The sequence below is a fragment of the Zea mays genome, chromosome 1 (assembly GCF_902167145.1).
Source record: "Zea mays cultivar B73 chromosome 1, Zm-B73-REFERENCE-NAM-5.0, whole genome shotgun sequence".
Taxonomy (NCBI): Eukaryota; Viridiplantae; Streptophyta; class Magnoliopsida; order Poales; family Poaceae; genus Zea; species Zea mays.
This window is the reverse complement of record NC_050096.1, coordinates 38,667,711-38,682,594: the sequence shown is the minus strand read 5'-3', so window position 1 is coordinate 38,682,594 and position 14,884 is coordinate 38,667,711. Positions and strand designations below refer to the sequence as shown.

The window sequence follows — 14,884 nt, the reverse complement described above, 5'->3', positions numbered from 1 at the left end:
CTCCGAGGTCCATACAAGGACAAGGTTAGTTTCAGACTGGTAACATCTACCTACACAAAACTTCTGAAGAAAGCCTCAAATCATATTCCGCTTCTACCATCTACAGTGTTTCGTACCATAACCACCGGCAGCAGTGCCAGTCTCACTGTTACGAAACCATTAGTTAGCATAAATCTGTCAGGAAGCACACTGTCCGAAAAGAAAGGGCAAGCTGACAGCATCTCATCACCAATAGCTCTGTACAATGTTATAATACCGGAAGGAAATCCTAACAGACAGAACTACATTTTACATACAGTTACCGACCAACGAAAAGGCTAGAAGAACAATAATCTGCACAGAAAAGGTGAAGGTTCTGCCATACGCTAATCACTCATGGGGCATGTCATGTACAATAATGTAGAAAAAAAAAGGACCATGACAGCAAGTCAGCAGCCATAACTACGGGATGGATCAGGTAGTCAGAAGTCCAGGCTCTATCACCTTGCTTGCCGGGGCTCTGTCCCTCTGCTCTACGTAGGCAGATGGGAACCAGCCAGCCTTTCCCTTGCATTCACCTTCAGACCAACCATTTGCAGCCACCTGTGAAGAAAGACAATGTGCTTAGTCAGCATTCCCGGCCCCCTCCATATCTAGCATCTGCTCGTTTTCTAAAAGATTGCTGGTTACATTTTTACTGAGTAACAACACTTCACAATAGGATGATGCCTTATGAATTACTATAGATTATTTAGTGGGGAGCTATGAATTTGTATTATTTGTTAACCCAACTTGGCCATGAGGTATCCCAGAACGGCAGAACCTCGATACGACTTGATTGTCAACATATAAAGCAAACCATGTACCTGGCGGACCACAACGTATTCACCCACCGCGAGACTGAGCTCACCATCAGCCTGAGCATCGAATGGATGAATAACCTGCCCAAAAAGCAAGTAAAAAAGAAATTCATGAGCTAATAGAATAAGGTGCTGCTATGTTCAGCAGCGCAGACTCATAGTACCCAATACAGACTAATTGTATGCAAATTTTAGCACTTGTGATATGGTGTCAAGCTTTGATGAACTAGCTGTAGTTCGGTTGGTGGCCATCCCATGGTGACAAGCCCCAGGTCAGGAGTTTGACTTCCCACCTTAGCATGCGTTGGGCAATGGTGCCGCTGCGTACGGGTGGGACCAGGGGTTCAGGGGTTTTCTTAGCGTGAGAAGGTCACATTCTATCTTAAGCAGAATATCCAGGATCTGTCTACCCCAACAGATCTTTTTTTTCAAACTCATTATTCATTTAAATTAGATGCTGGAATCAGAAATAGAACTCCACATAGTTCCAGGCTAGTCATGTACCCAATACAGAGTTCACATAATTTCAGGACTTCTCACGCAATAATAAATGGTACTGGAGAATGAGGAAATTCAAATCATGTGTGCATAATATTAGCCATTAAAACACTATATTGTAATTTAATGAAAAGGTAACCAGCAGAGAAGTTCTACATTATGTGGAACTATATTGTAGGATAAAACTAATGCCAGACAGAAGGTGGACGGTGGATGTTCTAACTTCTAAGCATATTATATGGAGAAGTGCCGAGTTTAGAGCAAACATATCCTAAAAACGAATACATTGTATATACAATGATACTCATAGCATGCAGGGCCAAAAACAAACATACCTCCCCCAGAAATTGCACCTCCTGACTGTTCCCTGTGGATTCGCTAGGTTTAGTCAATACTGGATCTTCAGATGTGCTACGTGAGTGCACTTGTGCTGGGCCTGCATCTGATTCAGGCTCTGAAGACTGTTCATCGTAGTGGTTTGCTGACTCATTATGATGCTTTGCATAGAGCATCTGTGCATAAGCGAAAATGAGACACAATGATCTTCAGTGTATCAAGGTTTAAGACAATGCAAACTAGCTATACAGGTGAAAAAAACACATTTTTGTGGGCAAGTTGCACACCTCATCATGGAGTTTATTCAGAATATCAGCAGCATTTTGATGATATGTCCTCTCAGCATCAACCTGTAAGCATAGACTAAAGCCATCTAACTCTTCATGCAAGAAAATAATGCAGATTTGCAAAACACAGCAGCAAATGGCAATACTGGAACTGTTTGTCTGAGAATTCAGGAATTTGAAACACAAAGTTGGAACTAATAACGTCAGCAAGAGAATGTTGATTCTTTGTTCAAAAAGTTCAAAACTTCTAGTGTTAATGGTAGAGTCAAGGGCCTATTGGGCCTAGGGGTGGTAATGGATCGTGATCCAAATGGTTCTTCACAAAATGTCAAGGCCCTAAATAAATTATAGTTCAAAAATGAATAAAAATAGAGTCCGATCCTAACCCGATTCGATCCTTAAATTTTATAGTGCAAAATTTATAGCCCATTGTCAGCCCTAATTGGGCCTTAGGCCATTAGGGTTAAGTAGTCGCTTGCTTAGGGGCCAAGTAAGACCTCTCTATATAATGAGAGATGTATCAATCTATGATCAAGCAAGAGATTACAAAGAAATTTCTTCTCTCTTGCCGGCTGTAGGCAAAGCCCTACGGCCGGCCTCCGTAGCGCCCTAACCCTAGTCGTCGCCTCTAACCCGTGCAGCCCCACCCTGCGAACAGTTCCCGCGGGTACTGTAGCACCGTGGGTACTGTGGTGCTGCAGCCACCATAACAGTCTGGTATCGGAGATGCCAGGCCGATAACGTGCCGCCAGGACCAACACCACCCACCACCTCCACCGTCGCCACATCTATTGATGCGACGGCTGTCGCCACTGGTCCAATCTCCCAGGCGGACTTCATGGCATTTCAGTAGCTGTTGGTGCAGCAGTTCGCTGCCCTCACCGCCACCATCAACGACATGTCCAGCAGGACACCGCCACCGCCGCCGCCTCCAGCTTCTGCCACCACCAGTGCTGCTGCTTTGCCCTAAGGCATGCTGGGCTATGGTGGCATAGCCCCCCTTCCCACCACCATCGCCGATCTCCACCTTGGTGCCACCGGCGTCAACCATGCCCATATCCATCCACCAGATTGCCTTCCCACACTCCCATCCCCGATCTCGTTGTTCATTGCCCCCATGCCTGTGCCGCCACAGTAGCACTGTGATGACGTCTTCTACGGGGGAGTGGATGGCTCCAGGCATCGACGGTGCAACTACAGGCGGCGGCACGCTGCCTCCTAGAGCACCGACAAGGACAGCGCCCCATCTTCAAGCGGCGATGCCCAGTCGTCCCAGCAACCTTGCAGCAACTCGCAGAGAGGAAGGAGATTGCGTGGGCAAGTGCCTGCAAGGTGTCTGCGACGCGTGGCCTCCTAGTGCGTCGGCGGCTGCAGAAGGTGCGCCACCATATGCTCAAGGCAACCTTGGTGGTGGTTGACCTCGGCACACGAGGGCGCAACCTCGTCCTATCGGACGACCATCAACAATCACTTCGGCCTGCTGTCTCCACGCGCAAGCATGGTGCCTGTCTCGCGTGCGACGAACTCCAACTCTACGGCAGCAGCGTTAGGGAAGGCGCTCCCCTCCTTGTCATCGGCGAGGGCGCAATGCCAAGCGCCACCACATTCCGCTACCGTCCGCCACGGGAGCGCCTCCGCTGGTCATTGGTGCGACCCATTCTAGGTGGCCATCCACGTGCTCCCCTTTCGTCTAGATGGCGTCCATGGGATCCAGGTGGCTGCACACGTGCAGGTCCAATGCGCGGAGGGTGTCCGTCTTATCTTAAGGGGTCAAAAAAATAAAGAATCACAGTCTAATTTAGGTTCGGAATAATAAAATAAGCCGAGATGTAAAAGGCTTATTTTTGGGTATTAGGTTTATGTCTAGCGGAGTCATCGTTAGTGTCGTCGTTAGGTTGCAGGTCGAGGACGAGCTGCATGTCTAGGTGGGGTGTAATGTTAGAGTCAAGGGCCTATTGGGCCTTAGCCCATTAGGGTTAATTAGTCGCTTGCTTAGGGGCCAAGTAAGACCTCTTTATATAATGAGAGATGTATCAATCTATGATCAAGCAAGAGATTATAAAGAAATCCCTTCTCTCTTGTTGGCCGTAGGCAAAGCCCTACGATTGGCCTTCCTAGCGCCCCTAACCCTAGCCGTCGCCTCTAACTCGCGTAGCCCCCACCCTGTGAACAATATCCACGGGTATTGTAGCACTACAACCACCATAACAGTTAACATGCAAATTCTACTACTCCGACATTTGAAGACAGATAACCAAAGGGGATTAGGGCTCTAATTGGTAGAGGTCAAAAAAGCGCTTATGTCAAAAGTTGTACAAATGAAGCAAAACCACAGACAAAATAAGCTGGTCTGACCAACCTTTGAGTGTTGTAAGGAGAAGCGTGGCTAGAAAAAGATGTAAAAACGCATAACATCTGGCTTTTAGAGTATCCCCAAGAGTTTCTTAAAAAAGCATTTGGTAAATCAATAATTATTTTCAAAACGCTATAAAAAGTTGGGAGCACATTTGTTGTGCTCCTCCAATCGTTTTCAAAATCTCGCTCCTAAAAGGTAGAAGGCAATTTTGCATCAGGAATCCTAGACTATTTCCAAATCACCCCACCATTTTTATATTTTATTTTTTCTTTTGTACATTTGCATGGGGAACCCTATCCTTACTCCATATTCTTCCCCGTGTTCTTCTACCTCCAGATTGACTGATCGATACGCGTATATTTCTACATGCTTGGATTGATTTTCCCAAGTGTGGAAACGATTGGATAGTTGAGATAAGAGTTGTTGGAGAGCCTTTTTCCGATCTTGCTAAAAAATCAAGACTGGGAGTGGGTTCTGGAAACTCTTGGAGATGTTCTTAGTCTCAGCTTATTTTGGCCATAAGGAGCTTATAAGCTGCATTAAACGACACTGCATTACGTGTTTAAATCCAAAAATCCCAGTTCTACTCTTCCAAAACAAGGGATGGTCTGTTAATCAAATTTCTAGAATGAACACTAGGGTTGAGTCAACTCCCAACACCAGTCTGAACAGGTAGCACAAGAATCATATATAACTATATAAGAGACATGCTGAAAATAGTACCAAGGATGGCAAATTTTTAGAATGTGAAATCTAGCAATTAAGTGCAAGTTGTTGACGGAAAGGCTTGAGAGGATTGAGTGGTCACATATAAGAGATCCTAATCACTGTGAAAATGGATTAGGTGCTTTCACTTAATCTATGAATATGCTGAGCCAAACCATACCATTGCAAGGAGACGTTCGTACGTAACTTGCTGTTGCTGAGCCTCTACAGCCTCCATAGCTGCAGTTGCTTCTCTTCCTAACGCTGCCAGTGTAGTTCGAAGATCTGATAATTTCGATTCTGCATGTTGCAGTTTCACAGAGTTATCTGTGTTACCACTACTTTCCTTGGATTTAAGTTGCTTTCTCATCACATCAGCTATCTAATAAATAATTCACAATTAGTAGCTGCCATTATTCTCTGTAAGGGAAAAATATTTGTTATGATTCCTTACCTGAGACTCCATGTCCTGTCTGATCCGTTGATAACGGTAAGTTAGCAATCGAGCATCTTCAAGAGGAGCACTCATTATCATTTCTCGGAGAGGCTCAAAAATCTGTAAAATTGTCAATAAAGCCAATAATCTAAAGTTAACATGAAAGATATATCAACTTAGATGATCTAGGCTACTTCAAGGATTAAAGAGCATTCACAACCCTGAAAATTCTATCAACAAATAAAAATTTGTCAACACCTGCTCTCCAAGAATTTTAAGAAGATCCTCCCGCTCTTTCTCTATTTGTTTATGAGATTTACCGAACTCCTCAGACGCCCTTGCAAGAGCAAAACCAAAATGCTGATTGTCGTCTCCATATTTACAACAATCCCCGGCTAGTTTTTTCACTACAGAAACATCACACCATGATTACATAATATCCCAAGATAAAAGGAAGCACACAGATATAGCAGAAAAAAACTAATACCAAAACTCACCAATCTCCATCTGTTTGGTGCTAACTGCAATGAAACCTTCCACCCCTCGTACAATATTCCGCTGGAAATGCTACAGAACAAGAGTTTTTGCTGAGAGAACCTTTAGACAACCAGCTAGGCTAGTATTTGTTGTGAGGCATGTGATAAGCTGGAGTTAGCTCATACCTTAGCTGCTCTTGTAGTACTGTAAAGCCTTTGGAGATTCTGGTGGCACTCAAGCTCCGCTTCATCAACAAGAGAAGGATCTTGACTATACCGCGTACTGAACTGCTTGAGGACCGCCTGCGTCATGACACATAGCTCTCTCAAGAAGGCCACACAGGCAAGGAAGCAGGAGAAAGGCTTACAGTCTATGCAAATTAATGAAGCAAGCCGAGTAAAGTGCATTTCCGGTCCATTAGCTTACGCGGGTGTGTCATCCCGGTCCATAAACTTTTAAAGTGTGTCTCTTAAAGTCTTAATTGCTATTTGGGTTTCAGTTAGGTCCAAATGGGTACAAACAAACCGAACCCGAGCAACCCCTTCGTCAAAACAAATCTTAGGGCTGGGATTGGACCCACATGTCATCGTCGTGGTCTATTGGACCTCTCCCACTCTTCTCCCTGATTCCTCCCAGCCATGGCCGCCTTGTCCCTGTCGTTGGTCATGCTCGGTCCATGAGCCGAGCACGAGGAGTCGAGGAAGACACTAGCGGCTACTACTAATCCAGATCTCCTCTTCCCTTCTCTTCTCCCCCTGTTTCTTTCTTTATTACTGAAGAAGGCCATCACCGAGCTGCTTTATTACATCGGCGTCATCAAGCTACAGTTGTGGGAGGAGACGTTCGGGAACAAGATCTACAAGCTCCGGGAAGAAGAGCTCGGGTGGTTAGCCAAGTCTTGTACTTCATGTGTGCTATCACCGTCGTGCTCTGGAGCGGCCCTCTCGCCAGTGTAAGTAGAGGGACTCTAACTCTCATCAAGAGGATGACACTATGAGTTGGGGCAATTTTTCTGTTTATTTCCTCAAACACTACACAATGTCATACCCTTAGAGGGGTTGGGGACACATATTTATAGCCCTAGGGGCTGCACTACCACATATTCTCACACACACTACACAACAGGATTGTCCTCTAGATGCTAAAGAGACTACAGAGGACAGTCAAAAACGACTGTTGTCCTCTAGATGCTAAAGCGACTACAGAGGACAGTCAAAAAGCGACTGCTATCCTCTAGATGCTAAAGAGACTACGGAGGACAGTCAAGCTGTCCTCTAGATGCTAAAGGACTACAGAGGACAGTCAAAAGCAGGCTGTCCTCTAGATGCTCAAGACTTATTCCATCATTCTCCCCCTAAGTCTTGGGCGTCGTCTTGTGAGAAAGTTGGGCCATCCCGGACCTGGAGCAAAGCTCAACAAACTTGATCTTCCCAAGGGGCTTGGTGAGCAGGTCTGCAAGCTGATCCTTGGTGTTGATGTAGCGCGCCTTGATGCTCCCTTCTGCCAAGCAGTCTCGGATGAAGTGGTATCTCAGCCGGATGTGCTTGCTCCGTTCATGGAACACGGGGTTCTTGGCCAATGCCAGAGCGGATTGGCTGTCCACCCTGAGTTCCACCGCTCCAGTGTCTCTCCCGAGGAGATCACCGAGCAGTCGAGCCAGCCAGAGAGCCTGAGTCGAAGCAGTGGACGCCGCTATATACTCGGCCTCGCAGCTGGACATGGCCACCACCTGTTGCTTGACCGACTGCCAGCTGATGGGGCACTTGCCGAGGAAGAAGAGGATCCCGCTTGTGCTCTTGCTGGTGTCGATGTCGCCGGCGTGGTCGCTATCGTTGTACCCGACAAGGTGTGCCTCCCCAGGGCACCTCGGGTAGTAGAGACCGTGGTCGAGAGTCCCCGCAACATAGCGGATGATCCTCTTCACAGCCTGCTCATGCTCCGTCGTCGGTCGCTGCAAAAACCGACTAACGTAGCCGACGGAGTATGCCAAGTCAGGCCGTGTGTGGACGAGGTAGCGAAGGCTCCCCACAAGACGCCGGTACTGTGTAGCGTCCACCTCCTCCGCCGTGCTGTCGCGACTCAGCTTCAGCCTCTCCTCCATCGGAGTGAGAGCTGGGTTGCAATCGGTGAGCCCAGCCAGCTCAACAATGCGCTTGGCGTAGGCGGTCTGGCGAAGTGTGATCCCAGAGTCCCCCTGGTGCACCTCAATCCCCAGGTAGAAGGAGAGGTGCCCCAGGTCACTCATTTGGAAGGTGGCCTTCATCTCTTCATTGAACGCTGCCACCTCTGCATCCTTGGCGCCGGTGATCACCAAGTCGTCGACGTAGACACCCACCAGCAGGGCATTTTCTCCATTGCCCCGCCGATAGATGGCCGCCTCGTGCGGGCTTGGCGTGAAACCCATTCCTTTGAGCGTGTAATCCAGCTTGGCATTCCACGCCCTCGGTGCCTGTCGCAGGCCATAGAGAGCCTTGCGCAGGCGCAACACCTTGCCCTCCTTGCCAGGGATCGCAAAACCTGGCGGCTGGTGTACGTAGACATCCTCCTTTAAGTCGCCGTTGAGAAACGCCGACTTGACGTCCATGTGATGAACGTGTCAGCCCTGCTGGGCTGACAGCGCAAGGAGGAGTCGCACGGTATCCATCCGTGCCACGGGGGCGAAAGCATCGTCGAAGTCGATCCCATCCTGCTGTAGGAAATCGCGTGCCACCAAGCGAGCCTTGTGCTTGACGATGGCGTCGGCTTCATCCCTCTTCAGTTTGAACACCCATTTAAGGGTGATCGCGCGATGACCATGAGGGAGATCAGCGAGCTCCAAGGTGCGGTTCGTCTCAACCGCGTCCATCTCCGACTGCATCGCGGCACGCCAAGCCGCATGTTTCTCGGCCTCCGCGAAAGATCGAGGCTCACCATCGTCGCATGCAAGATGCAACTCTCCTGCCAGAATGCGAGATGCAGGGCCTGGTACCGACGGGTCGATGAGAAGGCCCTCCACCCTTCGATACCGCAACGGCTCGCCGTCGTAGCACGCGTCGACGCGCTCCTCGTCGCGGGACAGAGGGGTCACGAGCTCCACTGGGTCGTGCTCGACACGAGCTGGTGTCGGAGAGGACGTTCCCGGAGAGGGTACCGTCGGTGCTGGAGTACGTGGTGGCGAAGAGCTCGCTGCAGTCGGAGCCGTGGCTGGAGTGCGTGGTGGTGAAGAGCTCGTTGTAGTAGGAGCTGGAGAGTTTGGCGCTGGAGTCGGTGGAGACTTGGGGGCTGGGGTAGACCTGCTCGGAGAAGAGTTGCCTACTCCCCCAGCTCCCTCAAAGTGGACGTACTCGATGGTGAAGTCGTACGTCGGAGTCGTGCCGTCGTCCACCACCTTGTCCCACGCCCATCCTCGCCCTTCGTCGAACACTACGTCGCGCGCCGTGCGCACACGCTGTGTTCTTGGGTCAAGGATGCGGTAGGCCTTCGAGCCCTCCGCGTAGCCAATGAACACCCCCGGGGTGCTCCTATCGTCGAGCTTGCTGATGTGGCCAAGCTCCTTGGTGAATGCGAGGCAGCCGAAGACCCGTAGGTGAGAGACCGCCGGCTTGCGCCCATGCCAAGCCTCGTACGGTGTTATCCCGTTGAGAGCCTTGGTGGGCGAGCAGTTGAGGATGTAAACCGCTGTCACCACCGCCTCTCCCCAGAAGACAGCTGGCATTCCTCTCTGCTTGAGGAGAGCCCGAGCCATCCCCACAACCGTCTGGTTGCGCCGCTCGACGACGCCGTTCTGCTGCGGGTTGTACGGCGCGGAGTAGTGGCGCTGAACGCCCTCATCCGCGCAATACGACGCGAACTCAGCCGCCGTGAATTCGCCGCCGTTGTCGGTGCGCAGCACGCGCAGCTTGCGGCCGCACTCCGCCTCCGCAGCGACCTGCACACGCCTGATGGCGTTCGCAGCCTCTCCCTTGCTGCCAAGAATCATCACCCACATGTAGCGGGAGAGATCGTCGACGAGCAGCAAGAAGTAGCGTTGTCCTCCCGGTGTGGCTGGTGTCACCGGGCCACACAAGTCCCCATGCACGAGCTCGAGCCTCTCCTTGGCTCGAAAGCTCGACTGCTGGGGAAAGGGGAGCCGTCTCTGCTTTGTCATCACGCAGACATCGCAGAATTGCTCCACATGGTCAAGGCACGGCAGACCTCGTACCATCTCCTTGGCACTGAGCCGCTTCAGGGCCTCGAAGTTAAGGTGCCCGAAGCGCTCGTGCCACTGCCATGCCCCGTCGTCTCGACGAGCAGCAAGGCAGCAAGGTTGTGCCACCTTCACATTGAGGATGTATAGCCGATTTGGACTCCTGCGTACCTTGGCAAGAAGGCGACGAGAGGGATCCCAGATCCTCATAACTCCGTGCTCGACCTCCACGCGCGAACCGTTCTCATCCAGCTGTCCCAAGCTGATGATAGAGGTCCTCAACGCGGGGATGTAGTAGACTCCGGTGAGCAGCCTGTGCTCACCAGACGCGGCGGTGAAGACGACTGAGCCGGCGCCCTTGATCTCTACGCCGGAGGCATCCCCAAACTTGACGGAGCCTCGGACGCTAGAGTCAAGCTCGGTGAAGAACTCCCGTCGGCCGGTCATGTGATGAGTGGCGCCGGTGTCGAGGCACCAACCTTCGATCATGTCCTTGTTGGAGCCGTCGCCGAGGAAAGCGCGTGCTTTCGACTCATCAAGGTGAAGGAGTGCCGCTGCGGCCGGTGCCGCTGGAGATGGCTCGATGCTTGCATGTGCCAGGAGCAGGGCCTCCTCCTCCGCCTCCGCCTGTGCGACGTTGGCCTGACCACGTCGTGGCTGCCGACAGTCCCTAGCCCAGTGGCCAAGCTTGCCGCAGTTGTGACAGCCGTCGTCTCGTGCCGGCTTCTTGTTGCCGACGGCGCCGCCTTGGGCACCTCCACGTGCACCACCCTCAGCATGTCCTCGCGCCCCGGCCTGGGCGCCTCCACGCGCCTTGCGCGGCTTGCCGCGTTTGCGGCCTCGTGTCGAGGAGGACTCCCCCTTCTTCTTGTCACCCTGGCAGGCCTCCCACTGCTCTTGAGTGAGATGTAGCTTCCCGCTGATAGTGATAGGCCCAGAGAGAGCCTGTGGTTCGTCGCCGTCGACCACCTTGAGGCGACCAATCGCCTCTTCGATCGTCATCGTGGAGAGGTCTAGCAGAGACTCGATCGAGCGAGCAATCTGCCTGTACTTCTCGGGGATGCAACGGAAGAGCTTCTCAACAGCTCTCTCCTCATCGTAGGTGTCGTCGCCGAACTGCACCATCTTCTGCAACAGAGTGTTGAGGCGGAGAGCAAAGTCATCAACATCCTCACCTGGCTTGAAGGCCAGGTTCTCCCACTCCTTGCGAAGTGCCTGCAGTTTGGTCTTGCGGGCACGATCGCTGCCGATGCGGGTCACAACGATGGCGTCCCAGGCCTCCTTGGCAGTCCGCTTCTGGGAAAGCGAAAACTGCATCTCGGGCGGGACTGCAGCAATGAGGGCATCCAGCGCCCGCCGATCCTCGTGGTAGTCGACGTCGTCGTACCGAACTGCTTCCCACATGTGGCGAACCTGGAGCCATACCCTCATCACCGCGGCCCACTCGACGTAGTTGGTCTTGGTGAGGGTAGGCCACCCACCGCCGGGACCGATGTCCCTGACAATGGCCTGGGCCATGCGGCGACCATGGTACCGATCCGGGGAGGGAGAACCTCGCCGCCTGTAGAGGCCGCGATCTCCGTCGACTCGGTAGCCGCCGCCGGGAGCGCGTCTACGCCCGTCTGGGCTGCCGCCGCGTGCACCCTCGCCTGGAGCGCCGTCAGCGCGTCGGCGCCTATCTGGGCTGCCGCCACGCGCGCCCCTATGGGGATGCGCGGCTGCCCACTGTGCCGCCTGCTCTCGCGCTGCTTCCCTCGCCAGCCTGAGCTCTTCGTCGGTGTTGTCGTCGACAGAAGCAGAGCTGTCAGCTCTACTGCCGCGCAGAACCTCGAGCTTTGTTGCCGCCGCACGTGCAGCATCCGCCGCCTCCGCTGCTTCTACTTCCGCTCTCGCCGCTGCCAGTTCCGCCGCCGCCAACCGTGCTGCCCTCGCCGATGTCGCTGCAGCCGCCGCTGCTGCTCGCTCGCGTTCTTGTGCCGCGACGACCTCGGCCTCCTGCTGGCGCCGCGCACTCGAAGTGGCCGAGCGTAGGGACATGGTGGGCTAGTGAGGGGTCGCTGCGTGTGGAAGAGGTTGTCTCAGACGAAAGGTTGCTCGTCTGAGCAAGGGAGGAAGGAACAGTTGGAGCTCTTGCTGCCGACTGAGTGTGGGGAGAGGCACGGGAAGGAGATGAGCATGAGATGTTTAGGCTGCAGGATAGTTTGGCTCTGATACCAATTGTAAGTAGAGGGACTCTAACTCTCATCAAGAGGATGACACTATGAGTTGGGGCAATTTTTCTGTTTATTTCCTCAAACACTACACAATGTCATACCCTTAGAGGGGTTGGGGACACATATTTATAGCCCTAGGGGCTGCACTACCACACCTTCTCACACACACTACACAACAGGATTGTCCTCTAGATGCTAAAGAGACTACAGAGGACAGTCAAAAGCGACTGTTGTCCTCTAGATGCTAAAGCGACTACAGAGGACAGTCAAAAAGTGACTGTTGTCCTCTAGATGCTAAAGAGACTACGGAGGACAGTCAAGTTGTCCTCTAGATGCTAAAGGACTACAGAGGACAGTCAAAAGCAGGTTGTCCTCTAGATGCTCAAGACTTATTCCATCAGCCAGGACTAGTGACCGCTCTCGCCCTCACCACGACCGGCGAGCCGGTCCAACTAGGCGAAGCTCTAGCCTCACGCTTCTACCCCGTACCGCTCCGCTTCAAGGACGCCTCCTCCATGACGCGCTCCTTCTGGTGCCGCTACACAACGACGCGCACATCCACGGGATCTACTTCATGTTGGCGCTGGCGCCAACCGTGATCGACGTGGTGGCCGGGAAGAACCTCGGCCTATTCAACACTTTCGACAACCACGCCGGCATCAATGTCAAATTTTCCAAACAAAAACGCCACCTGGCCCACCCCATAAATGTCTTGTGGTCCCTGCCGCTCGGTCCACGTCTCGCGGCTCACGTTGCCAGCCAGCACAGTGCCGATGGAACGATCGACCTGCCCACCCAGTTCTTTGGTCACGCGCGGATGCCGGCAAGGACATGGAGGTCGGCGTCATGGACCTGCTCGCACGGACGACGCTGGCTAAGAAGGCCGTCCAGATGATGCAGATGGAGTGGCTTGGATGGAAGAAGGTAATGACATGTGGGGCATAGCAGTATGGATGAAGGAGGAAGCAGGGAAGACTGTTATTGGGTTTGTTACGAACCGATTTGGACCTAACTGAGACCCGAATAGCGATTAATACTTTAAGAGACACACTTTAAAAGTTTATGGACCAGGTTTATCACAGACGCGCAAAGTTAAACGACCGGAAATGTGCTTTACTCAGCAAGCCTCAGCTGCAGAACAAATCAGCAGTCAGCAGCCACAGGCCAACGGTATGAACCGGGCAATTGGGCAGTCAGCAGGCTGATAATACGCTTAAAGAACGCACAATTCAGTTGCTTTCAGTTCCAAACGCTCCTGCTCTCCCAAGCCAACATAGTCTAGGAGCTCGAAATCCCCAAACTAAAACTAGTTTCGCAGAAGTAATCAACTGCACGAGCAAGCACACCAACAAGAGCACGATATGTAACGTTCTTCCCACTTTCCCAGGGTCTGCTGAAAAGCCTGAAATCCCGTGCCCTCGCGGCGCATCCCGGCCACGTCCGCTTGATCGGCGCGGAGTAGAATTATTATTGCTCGAATTCGGAGGGGAACCAGGAACCCGTACCTGCTGCTGCTTGGCGACGTGCTCGCGGAGCTTGCTGGCCTGCTTCTTCAGCGCCTCCATCCGCGCCCGCCGATCGATCGCGGAGGATTGGATTGGGGGGTGAGGCGACAGCGGCGCGAGCTGAGGAATAGCCCAGGAACAAAAGGGCAGGGTTACCCCTCGCTCAGACGCCCAGGACGGCGGCCGCGAACCAGCGGGAAGCAGCTAGAAAACGGCTGCTGCGGGGGATGGCGGCCGACGCTGTAGTTACCAAGTAGGCGCAAGCGCAATAGGCGACAGCGAACAGCACACGGAATCGGTAGAAGGAAGCCAAGAAGGCCGGCGGTGTATAGCGCTGTGCTGGTAGACCGTGGCTCGTCCGATTCCGCGCGGGCGCGGGGCGCGGCCACTCCGTGTTTTGTTCCGGCCTCCGGGGTAAGAGAGCGGTGGTGGACTGGTGGTGTAGTGAGTGGGGTGGGGACCTGGGGTGCGGTGGGGTGGGTCGTGGTCGTGGGTGAGAGGATAGGGAGGGGGCGCCGGGCGGGCCTCCTCCTCGCCTGCTTCGCTGTAGCGGTTGCTGCCGTTTGTCGCGCGCCTGGCACTGGCAAGGTAAAAAAGGCAAGGTGAAAAGTTCAGGGAAAGTGCGCGCGGTTGCGGCGATCAGGGGGAGGGAGAGAGAGACACGAGGAAGCGGCGACGTAGTGACCACGGTGGCACGGCGTTGGGTTTGGCCTGCCAAATTGGTCGGCGGCCGTCGTGGCGAAACGGGAGAACTCCAAAGTTGAAAGTTCGCAAGTGGTAGCAGACGCAATCGCGGTTAAAACAATGGGCGATCGAATCAGGGAGGCATCGCGTTGCTCTCACGCCCCCACGGCGAGGAGGCAGCGCCGTGAGCGTAGGAGCCGAAAGTGGCGGTTGCGGAAGCGTGGAGTTGGTGGCGTCCCGTCCCGAGACTGGACACGGAGACAACGCCGGCACGGAGGCTGCACCTAAAGCACCGCCCATGCTTACCACCCCTGCCACTGTGCCATCGGATCGGGGAGTCGCAAGTCTTCTATCTATCAGTGTCCTATGCGTTAGCCGCACTT

The 14,884-nt window shown here is 53.0% G+C and overlaps 1 protein-coding gene across 1 annotated transcript; it reads right to left on the bottom strand.

Moving 5' to 3' along the window:
* Positions 1-225: 225 nt before the first annotated feature.
* LOC100283374 (clathrin binding protein) lies at positions 226-14,117 on the bottom strand. Its single transcript, NM_001156275.1, has 10 exons — positions 13,818-14,117; positions 6,120-6,236; positions 5,955-6,024; positions 5,716-5,864; positions 5,476-5,577; positions 5,203-5,403; positions 1,961-2,023; positions 1,673-1,849; positions 846-920; positions 226-582 (listed from the first exon to the last, which is right to left on the bottom strand). Exons 1-10 carry the CDS (start codon positions 13,875-13,877, stop codon positions 454-456), a joined length of 1,143 nt encoding a protein of 380 aa, NP_001149747.1. The 5' UTR covers positions 13,878-14,117; the 3' UTR covers positions 226-453.
* Positions 14,118-14,884: the final 767 nt, after the last annotated feature.